This window comes from Sceloporus occidentalis, unplaced genomic scaffold, assembly GCF_023333645.1.
Source record: "Sceloporus occidentalis isolate IW3139 unplaced genomic scaffold, rSceOcc1.0.p SCAF_5, whole genome shotgun sequence".
NCBI classification, from domain to species: Eukaryota; Metazoa; Chordata; class Lepidosauria; order Squamata; family Phrynosomatidae; genus Sceloporus; species Sceloporus occidentalis.
In genome coordinates, this window is record NW_028316985.1 from 19,379,059 (window position 1) to 19,398,006 (window position 18,948).

Below are 18,948 nucleotides of genomic sequence, written 5' to 3' on the forward strand. Positions count from 1 at the left end.
GAGTCACAGTCCAACACTCAAAATGACTACACCAGGCTGGCTCTCGTGTAATTACTATATAATTGTCAAATTCACTTTGGTATGCATTACTCTATTCATAATCCATTTCTCTCACTTAAAATTCTTGTATTTAAAAGGTAACCATCCAAGATACTGCAAAGCAAACTGTGTAGTCTTTCCGCAAAAGCATATGGATAGCAGTGGTTCACCTGTTGACTTTGCTGAATAAGCTGGGATGATGTACCCGTTGATGAACCACTTGAAGCTGGCTGTCCTGGCATCTGTGTATAAAGGAAGTAGATACAAATGGAATTAGATCATTTACCAACTTCTATACTGAACGTAAGCACCTCAACAAGAATGACCTGAAAATCTGAATAATATACTGAAAAAATTGAATACTAAGTATGAATAGCCACAATAAGTACCAACTCTGTTCAATGTAATATGTTGTTTGAGGAAATTTTCCCAAAAAATCCCTAAGTACTTATTATAGGTGTACATGATATGGATGTATCATATTTGTACATGAAGTATTTCTCTCTAGCATGTCTTATCCTTCCTGCAGTTTCTAAACAAAGTTACTCTATAAATTTATGGTAGCTTGCCATCGCAAGACGATACAAAATGCTAAACTGTCATTAGATTTACTGAAACTATTCATTAAAAGGAAGAATGAATAACTAAATTAAATATCTGTACTATGTAGTAAAAACTAAGGAATTGCTATTCTGGTTTGTAAATGACAAACTCAATGAGACTCTCAAAACATGAAACAGTAGGAATAACTCAAGTTTGCCAGTATGTTTAGAAAAAACATCCAAAGCCAAAATCATTTGCAGCTAATAATGTCCAATTTTGAATCATCAAGCAAAGCCAAAAATAAATAAAAATCTATGAATAAATGTAAAAAATAAATATTAGAATGGCAATGACCCATTTTGTAGAGTCATTCCCATTCCCAGTAAAATGGATTTTATCTCAGCATATAACAGAAAATGAAATATATGGCAAAAAACAGAGTTAAGCCTTATAATTCTACAGTGACAAGGTTGAATAAAGTGTGTTATCTTCTGAACATCTCTACAAATAACTATAAGGATTAAAACAAACAACAACAAGGTAACAGTGGATTCCTTCTAGTAGAAAATGTAGGAAATAAGGTAAATGCCTGATACCAAAATATTATTTTTTACACATCATAGTGAAGAGGAATTAGGAGCCGTGGGGTCATCCTAACAAACTATTATTTCCTGAAATGGAGTGCGAGTACACCTTTAGGAGCCATTGTCAAATGCTTCAAGTAAAATATGTTTCACTCTGTTTATGTTTGAGCTCCCCCCCCCCCTTGGCTCTCCACTTTTATTATTCTCTTCAATTTTTAAATGTCACAAAAGAACATTTGATAAATGCAGCATTCTTTGCATTTATCAATTTACGGAAACTTCATAGACCCACCAAACTTGACAAGGAAGAAATCACCAATACAAAATAAGCAATGGAACAGAACTTACCCTGAGCCCTAATTTTGCTTAATACTAAAATCCTGCTTTTAGTGAAAAACTATTTGTTTTTCAGAGAAGTATTTACTTCCAGGACTTGATACATAAATACATGGCACAGCCCTTTAAACAATTCTTATACAACATTTCACTAATTGTTATGACAGTCCTATGGAGTAAGCCACAATTATCATTTTATATTGCAGACAAAGAGATTTGAGTGAAACTGTGCATGTTCTAAGTATACCCTTTCCATCTGAAAAATTAAGACAGTAAGGGAGATATCTCCCAAGTTTTGCATCTCTAACTGAACAGCATACATCATCAGCCAGGGGTTTGATCTGATCTACAAATACCTAATTGCTGTCCTTTACTACAATTAAGACAGAAGTAACAGTGGAGAGCTGTTATATCAGCTTCATTTCTAATTCTCCATACGCAACATAAAGTTCCTACCCTACAAAAAGGAGATGCACAAACTTACATGGCATATATTTAAACGATATCACTGTATATACTTATATATAAGTCTAGAAATTTTAGTCTAGAAATGTATTACTTTATTAGTCAAAAATTTACCCCCAAAACCTGGGTCAACTTATTCATGGTCGATGTTAAGTACTGTACTTCAATTCTTATATACTGTACATACTCAACTATAAGTCAACCTCATATATAAGTTGAGGGCAGGTTTGAGGGCCAAAATTTTGGATTTTGATATGACCTGTGGATAAGACAAGGGTAAAACCTAGGAACATTTAATGAAGGAAGTAAAGGACAAAGCAAAGGAAAAAAAATGCCAAAGAACTTACAAAATTCCAGCAGCCATAACTATTTGTGCTCATACTAAAGGATAGATGGATGAGAGAATAGAAAAGGGTCAGTGCTTCCAGGGCAGATTAGATACATATAGGGTGAAAGGTGTGTGTGTGTGTGTGTCTAGTGAAAGGCAAGAGTTTAATGAGTTATATATATTATGAGAGCTATATATGAGTTTTGTATGCGTGTGTACAGTGGGCCCTTACGTGGGGGATCCGTTCCGTCCCCCCGCGTAAGGGGAATTCTACATAGGCTCGAGCCCCATTAAAAATAATGGGGCTCGGGCACGCGCACCATTACCCCTTCCGGATGCACTGAGGCTTCTTCCAGCGTGGGCTTCCAGCATATGCTTGTGTATAATGCGGGCGATATTATATATATATATATATATATATATATATATATATATAATATGTAACACATTTTATATATATACAGTGGTGCCCCGGGTTACGAAATTAATTCGTTCCGCTGTCAATTTCGTAACCCGAAAGGCTTTCGCAAGCCGAATTCCCATAGGCGCTAATGGGGAAAAGCCGCGATTCCGTGTGAAATCGCGCCGAAAAGCACCAAAAGTTTTTTCGTAACCCGAAAAAACTTTCGTAACCCGGAACAATGTTTTCCAATGGGATTTTTTCGTATCCCGAAAATTTCGTAACCTGGGTATTTCGTATCCCGAGGTACCACTGTATATATATATATATATATATATATATACACACACACACACACACACACACACACACACACACACATATATATATATATACACATATATAATATACAGTGAGCCCATGCCATACACAGGTGCACCATGTGTGGCTTCCAGCGTACATGGAAGCAGCATGGGGGGGGGGGGAGACAATGGTGCTCACACACTGTACCTCACCACAGGCTCGCACTCCATTATTTTAAACGGGGTGAGAGCATAAACGCTTTTTCCCTTATGTGTGTGTGGGGGTGGGTGGGTCCGGAATGGATCTCTGCATAAGAGAGGGGCCCCCTGTGTGTGTGTGTGTGTGTGTGTGTGTGTGTGTGTGTGTGTGTGTATAAAATAACTCGTGTGTGTGTGTTAGTTTTTTGGGGTCAATTTTTAACCTAAATTTCTAGATTTATACATGAGTATATACAGTATATAAAAAAGGAGCCACCTCCTTTCTCTGAATAGAGTAGTAAAAGGCGAGAATATATTCCCTCCTGGGAGCACCAAAAATAAGCATGGATCCCCTCTACTTACCTATCCATCCAACCTTTGGGATGAACACAAATATTTATGCCTCCCAGAATGTTCTGATTTCTTTGGCATTATTTTCATTTGCATTTCCTTTAGATCCTTGGTTACACGACCCTAAGTTTTATTCACTTATATCAAAATCCATAATTTTAGCCCCAAAACCTACCCTCAACTATTACTGAAATATTGTTTTGAACAGTGTGTAATGACTGGTAATACTTCATCCAGTCTATGCATTTTTAAGCTGTTAAAGCTGTCTCTGAATTTCACTTACCTGAGCATCCAAAGCGAGCATCAGATAAGTAAACAGAAAGTTTTTTAACACTTTTAAAGGAGTAGCATCTGATACCATATTAAACAACCCCACATGCCAAGGTTTTGCCAAACATAAAAACACACTACATACAGAAAAAGCACACAAAGTGGTGCTCCTAATAAGCTAGGATCATAGTGGATACAAGTAACACATTTCAGGGAATGCAAAATTCCAATCTCCAGCATTGGAATAAGTTGAGGGAGAAATTAAGGAAGGGTCTGAACTAAGTAAGGAAGATAAGGAGCCTTTGCACAATGGTGTCAGGGGAAAACTAAAAATCCAAGCATTTGTTCCTATAACCTGAGCAAAGTGTGCAGATGGTCCCGATGAAACCAGTGTCGCGAATGCCTGTTGAGATGAAGTTCCTTGTGGTAAGTGGAAGAAGACCTGCGAATCTGGAAATATCTTCTGAGACAGCTGGGAAGCAGGCAGAGACAAGCCTGAACCATATGACAAAGATGCTCCACTGGGAGGGGGAGACAGAAAATCACTAGCATCCGAGGAAGTCAGTTGTGATGAGTCACTGGAATACCCTGGACTACCTTCTGGCCAGTTCTGTAGAACAGAACTTCTTCTAGGTAACATGAACTCATGACCCAAGTAATTGCACTGCTCTTCTGTTACAGGCTGAAGGCGAACAGGTTGTAAAGTTGTTTGAAGGGACTCATCTTGATTAAAATCAGCAGAACCTCGACGATTTCTATAAATACGCTGGGATAGCATAGTACCTTCTCCTACAGTCACAGTGGGTGTCTGAACATGGAACTCAAACACACAACTTGTTCGGCCATCCCCACTATGGGTGAGTACAGCAGGTGCAGAATGAGGAACAAATAATGGGTGAACATTCATCTGTGTGGCATCTGCACTCACTGGAGCTGACATGCTAGACAACGGTAAAAGTGGATTCATTCCAGAATCCAACCTCAAGTTCTGAACTTGTCTTGCCAAAAAAGTCTGCCCGGTTTGATACTCCAAAGCAGAACTCTGAAGAGAGCCACCTTGCAAATTTCTCTGTTCAGGAGCTTGGTGCAACAGTTGTTCAGTCCCATGGGAATCATGGGGTACCATATCATAATGTTCTGGGAACTGGGACTGGTAGGGCATGCCCACTAAATACACTCCTTCTTGAGTCAACATGTTTGTTGCATCCTTTGAAGTTGGTTGTCCAGGTCTATAATCACCCAGCACTGGGGATGACACAAATGTAGGGTCAGCCTGTATATCCTCTGCTGTAGATTTATGAGCTGTAGCGCTCATTGCTACCAGTGCCTCTGGTGTCCATGCTGTTGGACTACCACCTTGCAGAAGCAAACTCTGACCAGTCTTCAGCAAAGGCTGGAAATGGCAAGTTTGGGCTTCAAGGATGGAAGTGCTCTTGCGCCTCTGAGAAATGGCCACCCTTGAAGGGCAGATGGGAGGTGGTGAAAAAGACACTGGCCGTTCATGAACAGATGGAAAAAAAATCTGGGACTCTGGGAATGTTGGGGTTCCCCCACACGGATGCACCATGGACTGAGGCTGTATTGACATGAACAAGACAAGTAATTCACATATTATTGAAGCATATCAGCATGTTACGCTCAATAGGCAAATCTTTTTAATAACCTTATAGAATGGCTACGCCTAGTTCATGGTCAACACACAAAACGCTTTAAAGTGTTATACATATCCATTAAATACATCCATGGCAGAAATCAGTGCCTACAGGAGTATTTGCTGTTGTTAGAAGCTGCTTTTCCATTCACCCATTAATGTAAGCAATTTTGTTGAGTGCATTTCTTTAATAAAACCAAGGTTATACATCAATCCATACTTTATGGACTAGTCCCTGAAAATTATTTAGATACTGAAGAAGAGATTCTAATTTGAATGTTAGAATGAATGCCCTCAGACCTTCTTCAGACTTTTCACTATGGGTTTTCAAAAGAATCTCCTACAAATGGATAATATATATGAAGTACTGCATATTGATGCACCAGAGTGGATTTCTATTTATCTATATTATACACAAAGCCCTCTATCAAGTATATCTTTGATAGTACTCCTGTACATAAAATGCTCACTTTCTTCTGGGATGTACCTATTTTTTTTTAATTCACTGCCTAAAAGATTTCTAGAAAAGCAGCGGCAAATTCTCATATGACACAGTGACATTGCAGCATGGAGAATGTGAACAGATGCTTTCCTGTAATGTAGAAAAATGATTCTTTCTCACCTGCTTCACCAATGTTTCAAAATAGACAGAAATAAAGAGGAAATCCATTATAACCCTTATATGGGAGTAAGACCATCATATACATCTTAATGTTATCAAGTAACCTCCACTTCTCTCCAGAAGAAACTAGCTGCTACTAATCTTATATTTTAAGTTATTATAAGTAAACAAAGAATTATTATGCCAAATGGAAAGCAATTAAGATCAGCTCCAACTCTACAAGCTAGATAGTATGGCAGAATTATGAATATTTGGACTCACAGAGGAGGAGGGGGGACAGGAGAAATCTGGAGTATGGGGATCAAACACTAGAAGAACAGAAGTCTGCCCTTCCAGCAATGTCAGCCTTTTGTCTATAATGCCTGCTTGTGAGGAACTTTTCTTCATAATGCTCAGGCCTAGAAAGAAGTCTTTTGCTAGCAGTCCCACACAGATGTACCATCAAGGTCATTAGTAACACTGTCATAGGCGGGTTACAGACCGCCCATTCGGACGTCCTCATGACGTCCCAGTTTGAAAAAGGGGCATCTCTTCTAGACACCCCTTACCCTGTTACGGACAGAGTCTGTAACAAATGGCAGTGGCCATTCCACACGGCCGCCACCATTTTGACGTAACGGACGCTCTGCATCCGCACGTCACGTAGCGAAAGTGACGCCGCGAGTGTGCGCTTTGGCACTTGCGGCATCTCTTCCGGGTTGCCGGAAGGAGCGTGATTTTCACATTCCTTTGCAGCGCGGAGGAGTCACGCAGTTTGGCTGCTGCGACTCCTCCACGCTGCAACCGGCAGTGGCCCAAGACCGCCCCTTTTGGGCGGTCTGTAACGGGCCATAGTTTTAAGTTTCAAGAGGCTTTTCTCTTGTCCCACCAGGCTTTTAAGTACAAGAGAGAGTCATCTCACTACTTGCTCCAAGGCTCTGGAACTCTGTTCCCAGAGAGAACAGTCTGGCATCCTCCTTGATATCCTTTTGTAGGCAGGTGTTTCAGGGCTCTAAGGGCTGATTGCTCAGGAAAATGAGCTTTGTATAATATGCTGTATTATTTAATGTTGTTAACTGCCCTTGAGTCAACCTCAACTCACAGCAACCACACGGATGAGACCCCCTACAAGACCCCCTTGTCCTCCACTGCTCTGTTCAGGTCCTATAGGCTCAGGACCATGGCTTCTCTGGTTGAGCCTATCCATCTGGCATGTGGTCTTCCTCTCTTTCTACTGCCTTCCACCTTCCCTAGCATTATTGTCTTTTCTAATTATTCATGCCTTCTCATAATGTGGCCAAAGTACAACAGCCTCAATTTGGTCATCCTGGCTTCCAGGAGGATGTTGGACTTCATCTGTTCTATTCTTTTTAATGTTTTAATTGTTTCTAATTTTATTTATAATTTAATTGCATTTTAACTTTATATGGTATAAATATTCTTGCTGTATCTGCTTTAACATTTGTAACCCACACTGACTCCCAGACTGAAAAAGGCTGGGATATAAATAAATAAATAAAAATCAGAGGTGTCATTGTCATCATGAGCTCTCCTTCCTGGGTAGGGAGGGAGAGGGGAGGGAGAGAGAGAGAATACTAGTTGCTGCCCAAAGTGAAAATGAGTAACATAAAATCCAAATATATGAAACTCCAAATAAATTGGTGGGTTGCTCTTTAAACCCTGTATTATAATTTAATGTTTTTCCAGAGGCTACAAATGCCTCAGTTCCCAGCTTTTTGTAGGAAAAGAATCAGCTTTCCACCATCACAGGGTCAACACAGTTCCCCTTCTCTTTCTTAGCTAATTTCAATAATGAAGCCAGGATGTATTTAATGGTGACTTATCTTCAATATACCAGGAGGCATACAGTGACATACAGGGTTGACAAGGAGGGCAGGCAGGCTGGAGCGCCGGTGCTTGCGTGGAGAGGCGGTGTGCATAGGTAGGACACTCTCCAGGGCTTTGGAAAGCTTTTCACCAAAGGTTTCGTCAGGGGCAGTCCGAAGGTAAGAAGGAGAAAGAGGTGCAGACAATACTGGTGGTGGAGTAGAAGGAGCACTGAGAGGGATTTGGTACAGAGGTGGGAAAGAAAGAGGGGAAGCACAAACTGACATGCTACAGCCATGTGGAAGCTAAGGAAGAAAACAAAAAGACGTGAACACATATCACATGACTAATGAGCTGGAACTGAGGGAGACACACTCATGACAACGGGCCAATAGTGAATGTTACATACAGTATAAGAGAAACTTGATAGTGATGCCACAAGGAAGAGGATTATGTACACCTCAGAGGACTGCAGGTTTTCCTTTTAAAAATCAGCTTCCATTAGTCCTTAATTCTCCTCCTACAAACCATTTACACACATGCAGGAAGAGACATCTGCTCTCAGAACCCACCTCCATTAGAATGTACCAAAGGTGTTTTCAGCACCAAGAAATTTAACATCTGAAAGACCTACAAAGTGTTAAGGAGGCCATCAGAAGTTCACAATGATCTGGAATGGGCACAGTCATGTGTGCAGAAAAACGTTCCTTCCATGGATACTTTGGTATAACTTAAACATGATTTGCCTGAGGTACCACATATTTTGTTCTAAAACAAATTGTCTTCCTAAAGTAAAGGATGTGACTGGAAACATTTAATTCTTTATTCAGACAAAGATTACAAGACATCAAGAATCAACTACATCATAAACTGTGGAATAGGTTAAGACTTTAATTTAAAAGAGAATTGCCACAATTAGACGGTCTTCTAGGAAAGGTGTTTGTTAAAGAAGATAGCTGCTGCACTTTAGCTACAACAGGTTAATCGCTTATTTTTCTGATTGAAAAAATCATCTCCTAGATTATTATTTTTAACACAAACATTCCTCCAGCAGACAGGTGCTTTCTCCCCAAACATTTCCCTACAGAATCTTTAAGAATTGAGCTATCTGTTCAAGACTTCTCTCCCAATGAGACTGTGCTCAGAATTGAACTTCCTGAAAAGTCGAGTTGGAAGTTTCTCTGGAAGCTTTTGATTTGTCATCTAAACCTGGTCTGCTCAGAAGAACTGTTAGCATATTCCCTTAAGTGTTAGCCAAGATTATTCAACCTTGAAGCAAAGCATGTGAAGATTGCTTAATGGGTTATTGGTTTAAGCTATGGCACTGAAATTAAATATAGAAAATAAAACAGTATGAGCCACACTTTTTTAAAACGACATCTAAAATGTCTCATTTTATGGTTTTAAAAGGGCACAAAACTTCATAAGTGCATTTGATAAGAAAATATGTTCTGTTCGTAAAGAATTAAAAGAGTCTTCCTTCAAGTGAAAATTACCTACTCCAATAACTCTTCCCAACATGATTCACAGCAGTAACACAAACAACCAAATAAGAAATTCTGCATCCACTGGAAACGGATGATTTATTTGAGTACTTTTTTTTTGCCTCTCCAGACTCCACATGTAGCAAATTTTGTAAAGAATTTAAGAGTAGAGATGAGGAGCAGGTTTTCTAGAAGATCCCCAAAGTCAGCTCTGAAAACATACCAGGAAAGGGTACCAAATAAGGGTAACACAAATGAACACATGAAGTGGGAAAGGTAGTTGTGCCCATGAGCAATTTAAATGCAAGCTGTAAATAAATGGCAACATAGAAGTGGGTTCAATTCAAATTGCAGTGTTTGCATGCAGCATTCTATAACCATTAGATATTCTTACCTTCTCTAGCTGCAATTGAAAACTTAAGACAACTTTGACAAAATATATACATTCTTTTGCTATACTCATGTGGTGTTCCAACAGGACTTTAAGAACACTCTACCAGCAGAAGCACTAGCAGAACAATGCATTTTACATCCTAACACATACAGTCTCCTTCCTGCACGTGTAAGCACAGAATCTACTCTAGCATTCAAACTGGAGCTTCATAAACATCTATACAAATCCAGGTATATGGAACAAGGTTGCATGAGAACTATTTGCTCTGCTATTTCAGCCTTATGCTTACCACTGCAGATGGCTGATATCCTCCAGGCTGCTGGGGCTGTGGCTGGCCAACTGCATATCCTGAGGCTGGAACAGGTGGAATAGGCTGCTCATGCTGAGACCCATATGAAACAGTCTGTTGGCTACTCACACATGATTCAGTAAAGAGAGACGATCCTTGGCCACTGTCAACTGTGCCATCAGCTGTGAACACCACAAAAATATTTATTTTAGACTGCAGCCCAGGCTACTGATCCCATGCCAAGTCCAAGTTCCAAAATTGTTTACAAGTTACCTTATCTCCATTTTATTAAGAGAAAGCAAGGAAGCTCCATTTAATACTAGCAGTGGTCTATGTTTCCATTCCTCAAAGCACAGTACAGATCTTCAGAATCTGTACCCAGTAATGTTTATGCCAGCAAGGCAGCAGACAGAAACTAAAAACACAAGATATAAATCCTGCCTATAAATCCTTTCATTTTCAATATCCCAGGACAATATCCATGCAATTCATATGTTTTTCCCTAGACAAAATGGCAAAGTGGAGAGATTATCAATGCAGTATCAATGTCCTGGTCCCCTGCTACATAACACATCTCCTCTGTTCCATTTCAGATATCTACTTCAAAAGCTTTTCTTGTAACTGCAGGGGTGCCACAGGGATCTGTTCTGGGTCCTGTTCTTTTTTCATTATACACTACCTTGAATTAATTTTCCCATTTTGGATCAGCTGATACTTCTGTGTGGAAGACTGTGATGGGCTGCTTGTCAAGCTTTATGGATGGTCACCCGGCATCTTAAGCTGAATATGGGGGGAAAAAACCTAGATCTCCTAGTTTCAGCTTTACCATCCACTGTGCCTGCAGGGTTGCACAGTATTCACATTTTGGTAAGCAGGAATCTTTGAGTCCTGCTGGTTGACTATCTGTCCCTGTGCCCCATTATTGGGGTGATTGTAAAGGCATGTAATTTCCATCTTTTGAACATATGTAGGATCTATAGGTTGACCATTGAGAGCACTCATCTGCACATCCAGGTTTTAGTTCTGTTGTGCCTCAATTGTTGTAATAGTCTACTGGCATGTTTGCCTTTTTGCTTTTTCATCCCTCTGGCCCTAATTCAAAACAGTGCTGTCCCAGTTGTTTTAAATTTCCCTTAAATACTTCCATGCTTTTCTCTCCCCCTCCCTCCCAAATACATCCTTTCACCGGTTACCAGTCTGGGCTAGGGCTAGTTTCAAACATTTGGTTCTTGTATTTGAGGCTCTGTGTTCTATCTCCCCCAGTATCTGGCATCTCAGCTAGCATAGTATGCATAATATAGGAATTTAAGAGCCACAGGCAAAGAACTGTTGTCCGTTCCACCAACATGAGCAGCTCTGTCAATAGATCTGGCTCCACAACTGGGGAATGATCTTCCTTCTAACCTCCAAGTGGAGGAGGATCTCACCTATTTTCCAATCTTTGGAAGGATGAAATACCTTCCTCTCTGATTCACTGGACTAAGTTGCTGAGTTGTGCCTGAGTTTGCTGTGGTGGCTGATGGCATCTTAGAGTTTTTATACATATTTTAGTGTTGTGTTTTATTGTCTTTGTCTCAGACTGTATGTTTGATGTTGCGCCCTTTTGTGGAAAGGGAGTTATAAATTAATAAACATTATTACAGTATACAAACTTGGCTATGAGTTCTCAACATCCTTCCAGAGTAAAGAAAACAGCTGCTCTATCTAGATAGAATAGAAACAGTAAAACAATTGATAGCGTCCTCCAAGAAATTCACAGCAGGACTCCTGGGTAAGTTTGCTTTTTAGTAATACAGAATTCATACCATACCAAGATCATGTTTTGGTGCCCACCACACACTCACTCAGAGTTTCAAACAAAGCCATTTCTTCATGTTTTGGTTGCCAGATACACTACATTGTAGTGCAACATGTTTATTCTAGACCTTCAGCAGTGGTATTTAGATGTAACACTAAGCCATATTTTCCACCAAGGTTTGTTGAATAAGCCAGCATCCAACTTCCAGAAGAACAAAGAAACTATCTTATGTTTCACTTTATGTCCCCCTCTACTACTCAGTAAATGACCATCTGCTACCCCAAATATGTTTGCAGCACCTGGGTGGTGATTATCTCTGGCCTGTTACAGACAGCCAAAATAAAGCTGCTTCGAGTCACAGTGGAGGTATGGTATTTCAATGATGCATGCATCCTAAGAGTCCAGAAGTCACACCAAAGCCACGCTCCAGACTGGAGCATGGCTTTGGTGTGGCTTCTGGACTTTTAGGATGCATACATCATTGAAATACCATACCTCCACTGTGACTCGAAGCAGCTTTATTTTGGCTGTCTGTAACAGGCCTTAGTATTCTTGGCTACAGAAGGGGGGAGGGGTAATGAGTACTCTCTTCCTTGGAACTCTCCAGCTATACCCACTCTATATCAAATAAAATCCAAAAACTCCTCTCTTTCCCTATTCACCCTACGGTGGACTGTGCCATTGTTTTTTAAAGCCTGGGATTCGAACCCTGATCTCCAGAGTCACATTCCAACACTCAAACCACTACACCATGCTGCCACTACTTATAAATACAAAGCATTCATTTCTTATATCCGGTCTTTCCTCACCAAGTACTCAAGGCAGCTACCACTTGTTACATAAGCACAACAAAAATTTCCATTTTAAATTCCAAAAAAATAATAAAGCCACCAGAAAAATGAGACAGATGCCCATCACCTCAAAGCTTGCACAAAATTATTTTCAAATAGTGTCTGTACTACAAAGTGTTGGCTTTTTTTTTTTTTTTTTGGGGGGGGGGCAACCAAATAAACACCAGGAAAGAGCTTTATAGGCAGAGCATCACTGAGAAGAGTCTGCCACAATTGAAATTAACATGTAAAGATCAACCCTCAAGTCCAGTCCTTCTGAAACTGTACTAACAGAGTCAATAAAGACTGACATTTTGCTTCAATAAGAATTGTTGCTCATTAACAATAGAACAGCAACAGTTTTTATGTCTCATACCAATCTACCATCCAGGAGAAACAATTAGATGGCCTCTCAAATGTGGAACTGAAGTTATACATGCTGCATTCACTATTTGGTCATAGTGCCTACATGACATCCTGTCCTAATGCATCTGAGGGAGTAGACTTAAACGTCTACAAAAGCTCATGCTGCCAACTTCCTTCTTTAGTTAAGTCTTAAAGGTGTTACAAGATCCCTCTACATATTGATTCTACAGACTAATAAAGCTGTATCTTTGAATTCTATATGACATCCTGTACATCAAATGATACGTAATCATGTAAGTGGGTCCACTCTCTGATCTTCCATGCCTATGAATTTTTGCAATTCCTTACTCTCAAGCTGAGAAAGAGCTTTACAGATCTGCCTAGTAGCTTTAACAAAATTGTTTGCTAACTATATCTTGGTTCTTGTTTTTCCCCCCATATCTGCCATCCCTTTATGCATCGTTCAGTGTGTCTTTTCCTCTAGGTATGATCAGATTCTAACAGTTCAACCAATCTGATAATGCCCAAGGGAATAAATGTGGCATCTAAGTTTTCCAGTATTTAACCCTCTTGCTCAGCTGGTGGAGGAGAAAAGTGATAGAAAATTAGGGGGGGGCACTTCTAAAAGATAAATATATTAGAGCACTGCATAACAGAAAAGAGCTGTATTTGCTTGGTGAAGTCATGGATTATAATTTACCAATGAAATTATAGTTGAGATGAACACTCTTGCTCCAGCTATTCCTGGTCAGGGGTGTCATTGCAACTCATGAAAATCAGAGAATTAATATTCAAAACACTGTAAATGAAACTGTGCAGATGGTGTGTAGTAAATGCCAGCAATGTCCCCAGACAAGTCACTGTCCTTCTCATCCCCACTATCACTGCCCCTCTCTTCTTCACTTTTTTTTAAAAGAACTCTTAATAGTACATAGGTTGATACAAATAGCATCCATTTATGAAGGGACACATCAGCCACAATCTATCTTGTAAATAAAATGTCAGCAGCAGTGATCTGGGTGCCGCTACAACTGAATTGTGATTGCAATGCCTTAATGACAAATGCTAGGCCTCAATCTTTGAGTGTTATCTGTAAGACCAGAAAGTCTGAGCTACATGTTCAAGTGCATTTTTAATTTTCCCCATAAATGACAATAGTCAAGCCACATAGCCACTTTGCTGGAAATAAAACATGATAAATATAGTGTGTGTGTGTGTTATGTGCCTTCAAGTCACCTGTCGATGTATGATGACCCCATGCTTTTCATAGGGTTTTTCATAGGCAAGGAATATTCAGAGGTGGCTTTCTCAGTTCCTTTCTCTGAAATGCATTATAGCCAGGCTTAATCTGAGTTCAGCTCCCACAGCATAGGGGACAAGCAAGGGGCAGGGTGAGGGGACATGTAGAACCAATACTTACATAAAACAGAAATGCTGGGCTGCTGGTACTGCAGCTGTTGATGCTGATCAGCTTCTGGTTCCTCAGGTTCCACTTGTGTAGAAACTGAAGTTGAAGTTGTAGGGATGGTAGCAACACCAGTGGCAGGCGTAGCATGTTTTGTTCCTTGCTGGGTAGCACCTGTTTGTAATTGCTGTTCTGTCTGTTGATTCTGACTGACTTCTTCTTGTTTTCTTTTCTCCTGCTCTTCCCTCACCAATTGACGCTGTTCTCTCTTTCGCTTAATTAAGGACACTCTATCCTTTATTGCTTTGGCCATTGTTTTGTGATCCCCTTCACAAACATACCCAGACTCAACCTGAACAGAAAATGTAAATTTACTCAAATAAAATACATTAAAATATATCATTTCAATTACATATTAAAGACAAGAAAATTAAATTATTTCATAACACTTAAATGACTGTTTGAACATGTATGCAGATAACTAAAAGCAGTATCCTGTCAAAAAAATATTACAAGAATCTAGGCTATCATTCTTGAACATGAGCATTTAGCCCTCCATTGAACAAGCCTTAAGTATATACACTGTTAACAGCTATCATCTGCATGGCAGGGTGTTGGACTGGATGGCCCTTGTGGTCTCTTTCCAACTCTACGATTCTATCTGTTCTAGAAAGGAAGGAAGGTCAGGATACAGTGCCTCAGACAGCTGGCAGAAGCAAAGGAGGGCTGCATCAGCTCCTTATTCAGAACAAGAAATGAGTATAGTGCGCCCGGACCATACGCAGGCGCGCTATACGCAGATTTGAGCATGCTCTCAAACCCGTGTAGAGCTGCGCAGGAGCGCGCAAGGCGGCCCGTCCCATTTGAATGATTGGGGTGCGCGCCTATGGCATGCGCATGCTGCTGCACCACCACCGCGTGCACTAGCCCCATTCAAGTGAATGGGGCTCAAGCATACACGTTTTTTGGCTTACATGGGGGGTCTGGAACGGATCCCCTGTGTAAGCCAAGGGCGCACTGTACTCAATTTAACACAGATCTCCACATTCCCATAATTTGATGAGGAACTTATTTAACAAGTGGCACTACTGGCAGGACTATGTACATGTCATACAGCTTAGAGAATCTACACAAATCTGCCCAGACACTAAAGATCAGCTATGGATTCTCTCCTTAAAGACACGCTTCAAGTGATTTCCAATTTATGGCAATCCTAAAATGAAGTGTTTTACTGGTGTTTTATTGGCAGGATTTATCCAGGGGGAGTTATCTTTGCCTTCCTCTGAGGGTGACAGAATGTGACTTATCAAAAGTCACTCAGGGTGTTTTCTATGGCTAACCAACGATTTGAATTCTAGTCTCCAGAGTAACAGTCCAACACCCAAACCACTACACCACAATGGCTCTCTCAAGGATACATTAATAAAGTCCATTTCTACACTGGTCCCATCTCATATCTTTCTTTCTGCAACAGGTACATTTAGCCCATTCTCTATTTTTATGTATTCATTACAGATCTTGATGTTAGGAATGAGACAGACCACTACTTGTCCCCTTATATTAATGTAACAGAAGCCTCTTCCAAAATCCTTTATAAATAGTACTTTATACGTTAGAAGTGAAATACAGAAATCTAATATTAAATTATACTACAACATGAGCAGAGATGTGTTTTTCCATATGTAGTACCAGTCTCCCAAATTACAGAACTTTTTAGAAAGGCAGTGCTAAAGTAATATCACATTGAGAGCTGGGTAGCTGAATCCACTCATACAATTCTTCTTGGCTATCTTACAGGCATGTTTCAATGCACCTAAATAATAGGCCAATTAATGCTTCTGGAAGGTTTGAAGTGTAGTAGTTATTCTTTAGCCAAGAAAACTGAGATCTAGGAATTACTGGGGGGAAATGGATTGTGTTCACTTTATAAAAAGTAGGTGATTTATCTACCAATTGATTCTGAAATTGAAGATTTTCCTATATTCACATCATATGCAAAGAAACTTTTAGTAGGCATGAGTACAAGTCCAAAGTTTGTACAGTGACCCAATTACAAAAGGAGGCCCAACTCTCTCAGCTTGTGACTGTCTCCAACAGAGTATTGGGTCAGATTTGATTTAGCTAAAGTGGGGGGGGGGGGATTAAAGAATAAGGCTTCCAAAGCTTCCTTGCCTCTTTCCATACAATTCTCTTCATCACAGTGTTTTAAGTGTTCATTTTAAGTAAGCAATTAAATAGCAATTGAGACAAATTACACCTAAACATCAGGGTTGTTCAAGGCTCTAAACTAAACAGACTTCTAATCTCTAGGTTTCTTACCATTTCCTGTGCTACATCCTCTGGGACATCTCTCTCCAAATCAAAAGAAAATTCAATCGCTTCATTATCCTTGTATTTGCCCTTCAGCTTTTTAATGTCTTCAATTCGTAACCAGAGCTTAATGGCAATTTTCTCACCATCATCTTCTTCTGCTAGCTCTACCCGCACACCAGTCTCTTCCTGGAAAAATGCATGATTCAGAAGGTCCTTGATGGCATACCTGAATGTATGGGAAACAAAGGAACAAAAACAACAAACAAACAGCTTCATTAGATACTGAACTAACAGTATCTGAGCAGTTTACAACTATAAGGTAATTGACCCCAACAAGCTGGGTACCCACTTTAGCGACCTCGGAAGGATGCAAGCCAGAGTCAAGCTTGAGCCCCCTTAACTGGGATTGAACTCGCAACCTTATGGTTTTGAGTGAGTGGCTGCAGTATAGGCATTTAAGCACTGCGCCACCAGGGCTCCTGAGATTGAGAATGGGGGGAGAGCTATGTTATGTATTAGTAAGAAGGAAAATGCATGAAACTATTTCACAATTTTCCAACATAAGAATTAAATGTTGTTCCAAGACACTACATCCAGGCCACATCATCCAAGCAAGGGGAATACTAATAATATTAGATTGATGCTGAATAACTGGGAATACATATTTATTTTCAAGATTGGCTTGTATAATGCACCCACTGCCACAGATTCTGCACTAGAGTGTATAAACTGTTTAAATTTAGATAGGCATAAAATAAGTTTTTCTAAATAGCTCTTGCCCAAAAACCTGGTATGTAAAATTTATTTTCAGAAAATAAAGAGAAGGAGTAAAATGGGGTGTAAAATATTATAGTGAATTAATAAGACATAAAAGTTCTCTACCTGGTCATCTGGATCCCCTATATAAAGGCACTTTTTAAATAACCTGGAGTGACTAAATATGATGATTACATCCTTTCTACCAAGGGATTAGCAACCACTTATACAGTGGTCCCTTCTTTTACGTGGGGGATCCGTTCCAGACCCCCCTCCCCCGCATAAAAGAAATTCCACGTATGCTTGAGCCCCGTTAGAAGTAATAGGCGCGTGCGCCATTGTTCCTTCCGGTGTGTGGTACCACTTTCTTCCATTGCTGCTTTCAGAGTATGCTGAAAGTAGCGTATAATGCGCCTGCGTCATACGCGGGCACACTATACCTAGAATTCCAATATAACACACTCTTAACTTGAACTAAAAGGCTTAACATGTACTTTGCTTACTGAGATAACACCTGGAAAACAAATCCAGCATTGTGTATCCATCCATTTAGAGATTATATGATGTAGTACTTATATTAACTACAGAATAGTCGATGGATTTTAAACTGCATCATAGCTCCATTCCTACTGCCTAGTCCAAGTGGAACTAGCACTTACCTTTCATCTTTGTTTTGACGGATGCATCCCTCAATTATTTCCTTTACTTCAGGAATTGCTACTTTATCAAAGCTGGCTGGCTTGACTCCCTGAAACAGAGAAGCAGCAATGGGGAAATATGGTAACACAACAAAAGCTGTCTGCACCTCTGATAAAATTCACCATCAGACATGGCGATTTTCACTTTTATAGCAGCATAATGTCTCATCATGTGAACACTTTTGATCTTCACATACAGAAAATGCAAGTGTGGTTTTGTATTCTCTGAAGCAACTGCTTTCTTTTCAGTAGCCTAGAGATGGGCCATTTGTTTTACAATCTCCTGTAGACCACAATAGTTACACTGAAGAGAGAAAAAACTGGGGTAAAGTTTGAAGTGATAAATTGAATGTGTGATCCTAACTCTGAGAGGAGAAAAACTTTTCTGCTTAAATTACACTAGTGTAACCATGATGACTAGAATCATATTTTATCCTCCTATACATTTATGTGTCATTTATTTTGCCAGTATCAGTATGTTATTGGGGTCCTAAAGACTGATTTAAAGCCCTAACTCCAAATATATTTGCAGCCTGACTTCAAAATTACTCCAGGTTAACACTTAAAATACATTTTGCTGTTATAACATTCCAAAAAATAAAAATATAATCTAACAAAAAGTGACTTACAATGTTAGCAGGTATAACACAGAAAATAATAATTGTTTTGTTAAAGCAAACACAAACTGGTATCGTGTGTCTGGGAACAAATTACAATCCA

At 39.7% G+C, this 18,948-nt stretch overlaps 1 protein-coding gene across 9 annotated transcripts in view; it reads right to left on the reverse strand.

The window, feature by feature from the left end:
- WNK1 (WNK lysine deficient protein kinase 1) overlaps positions 1-18,948 on the reverse strand; it is a 126,500-nt gene that overhangs the window by 41,892 nt on the left and 65,660 nt on the right. For 7 of the 9 annotated variants that reach the window (XM_089527790.1, XM_089527786.1, XM_089527789.1 and 4 more), the window contains exons 5-10: positions 18,190-18,278; positions 16,781-17,000; positions 14,477-14,813; positions 10,063-10,244; positions 4,172-5,392; positions 210-281 (exon numbers count right to left, since the gene is read on the reverse strand). In XM_089527790.1, the coding sequence (XP_089383916.1) occupies positions 210-281; positions 4,172-5,392; positions 10,063-10,244; positions 14,477-14,813; positions 16,781-17,000; positions 18,190-18,278 (2,121 nt within the window). The remainder of the gene's footprint in view (positions 1-209; positions 282-4,171; positions 5,393-10,062; positions 10,245-14,476; positions 14,814-16,780; positions 17,001-18,189; positions 18,279-18,948) is intronic. The other 2 variants (XM_089527792.1, XM_089527791.1) reach the window with 1 other exon arrangement.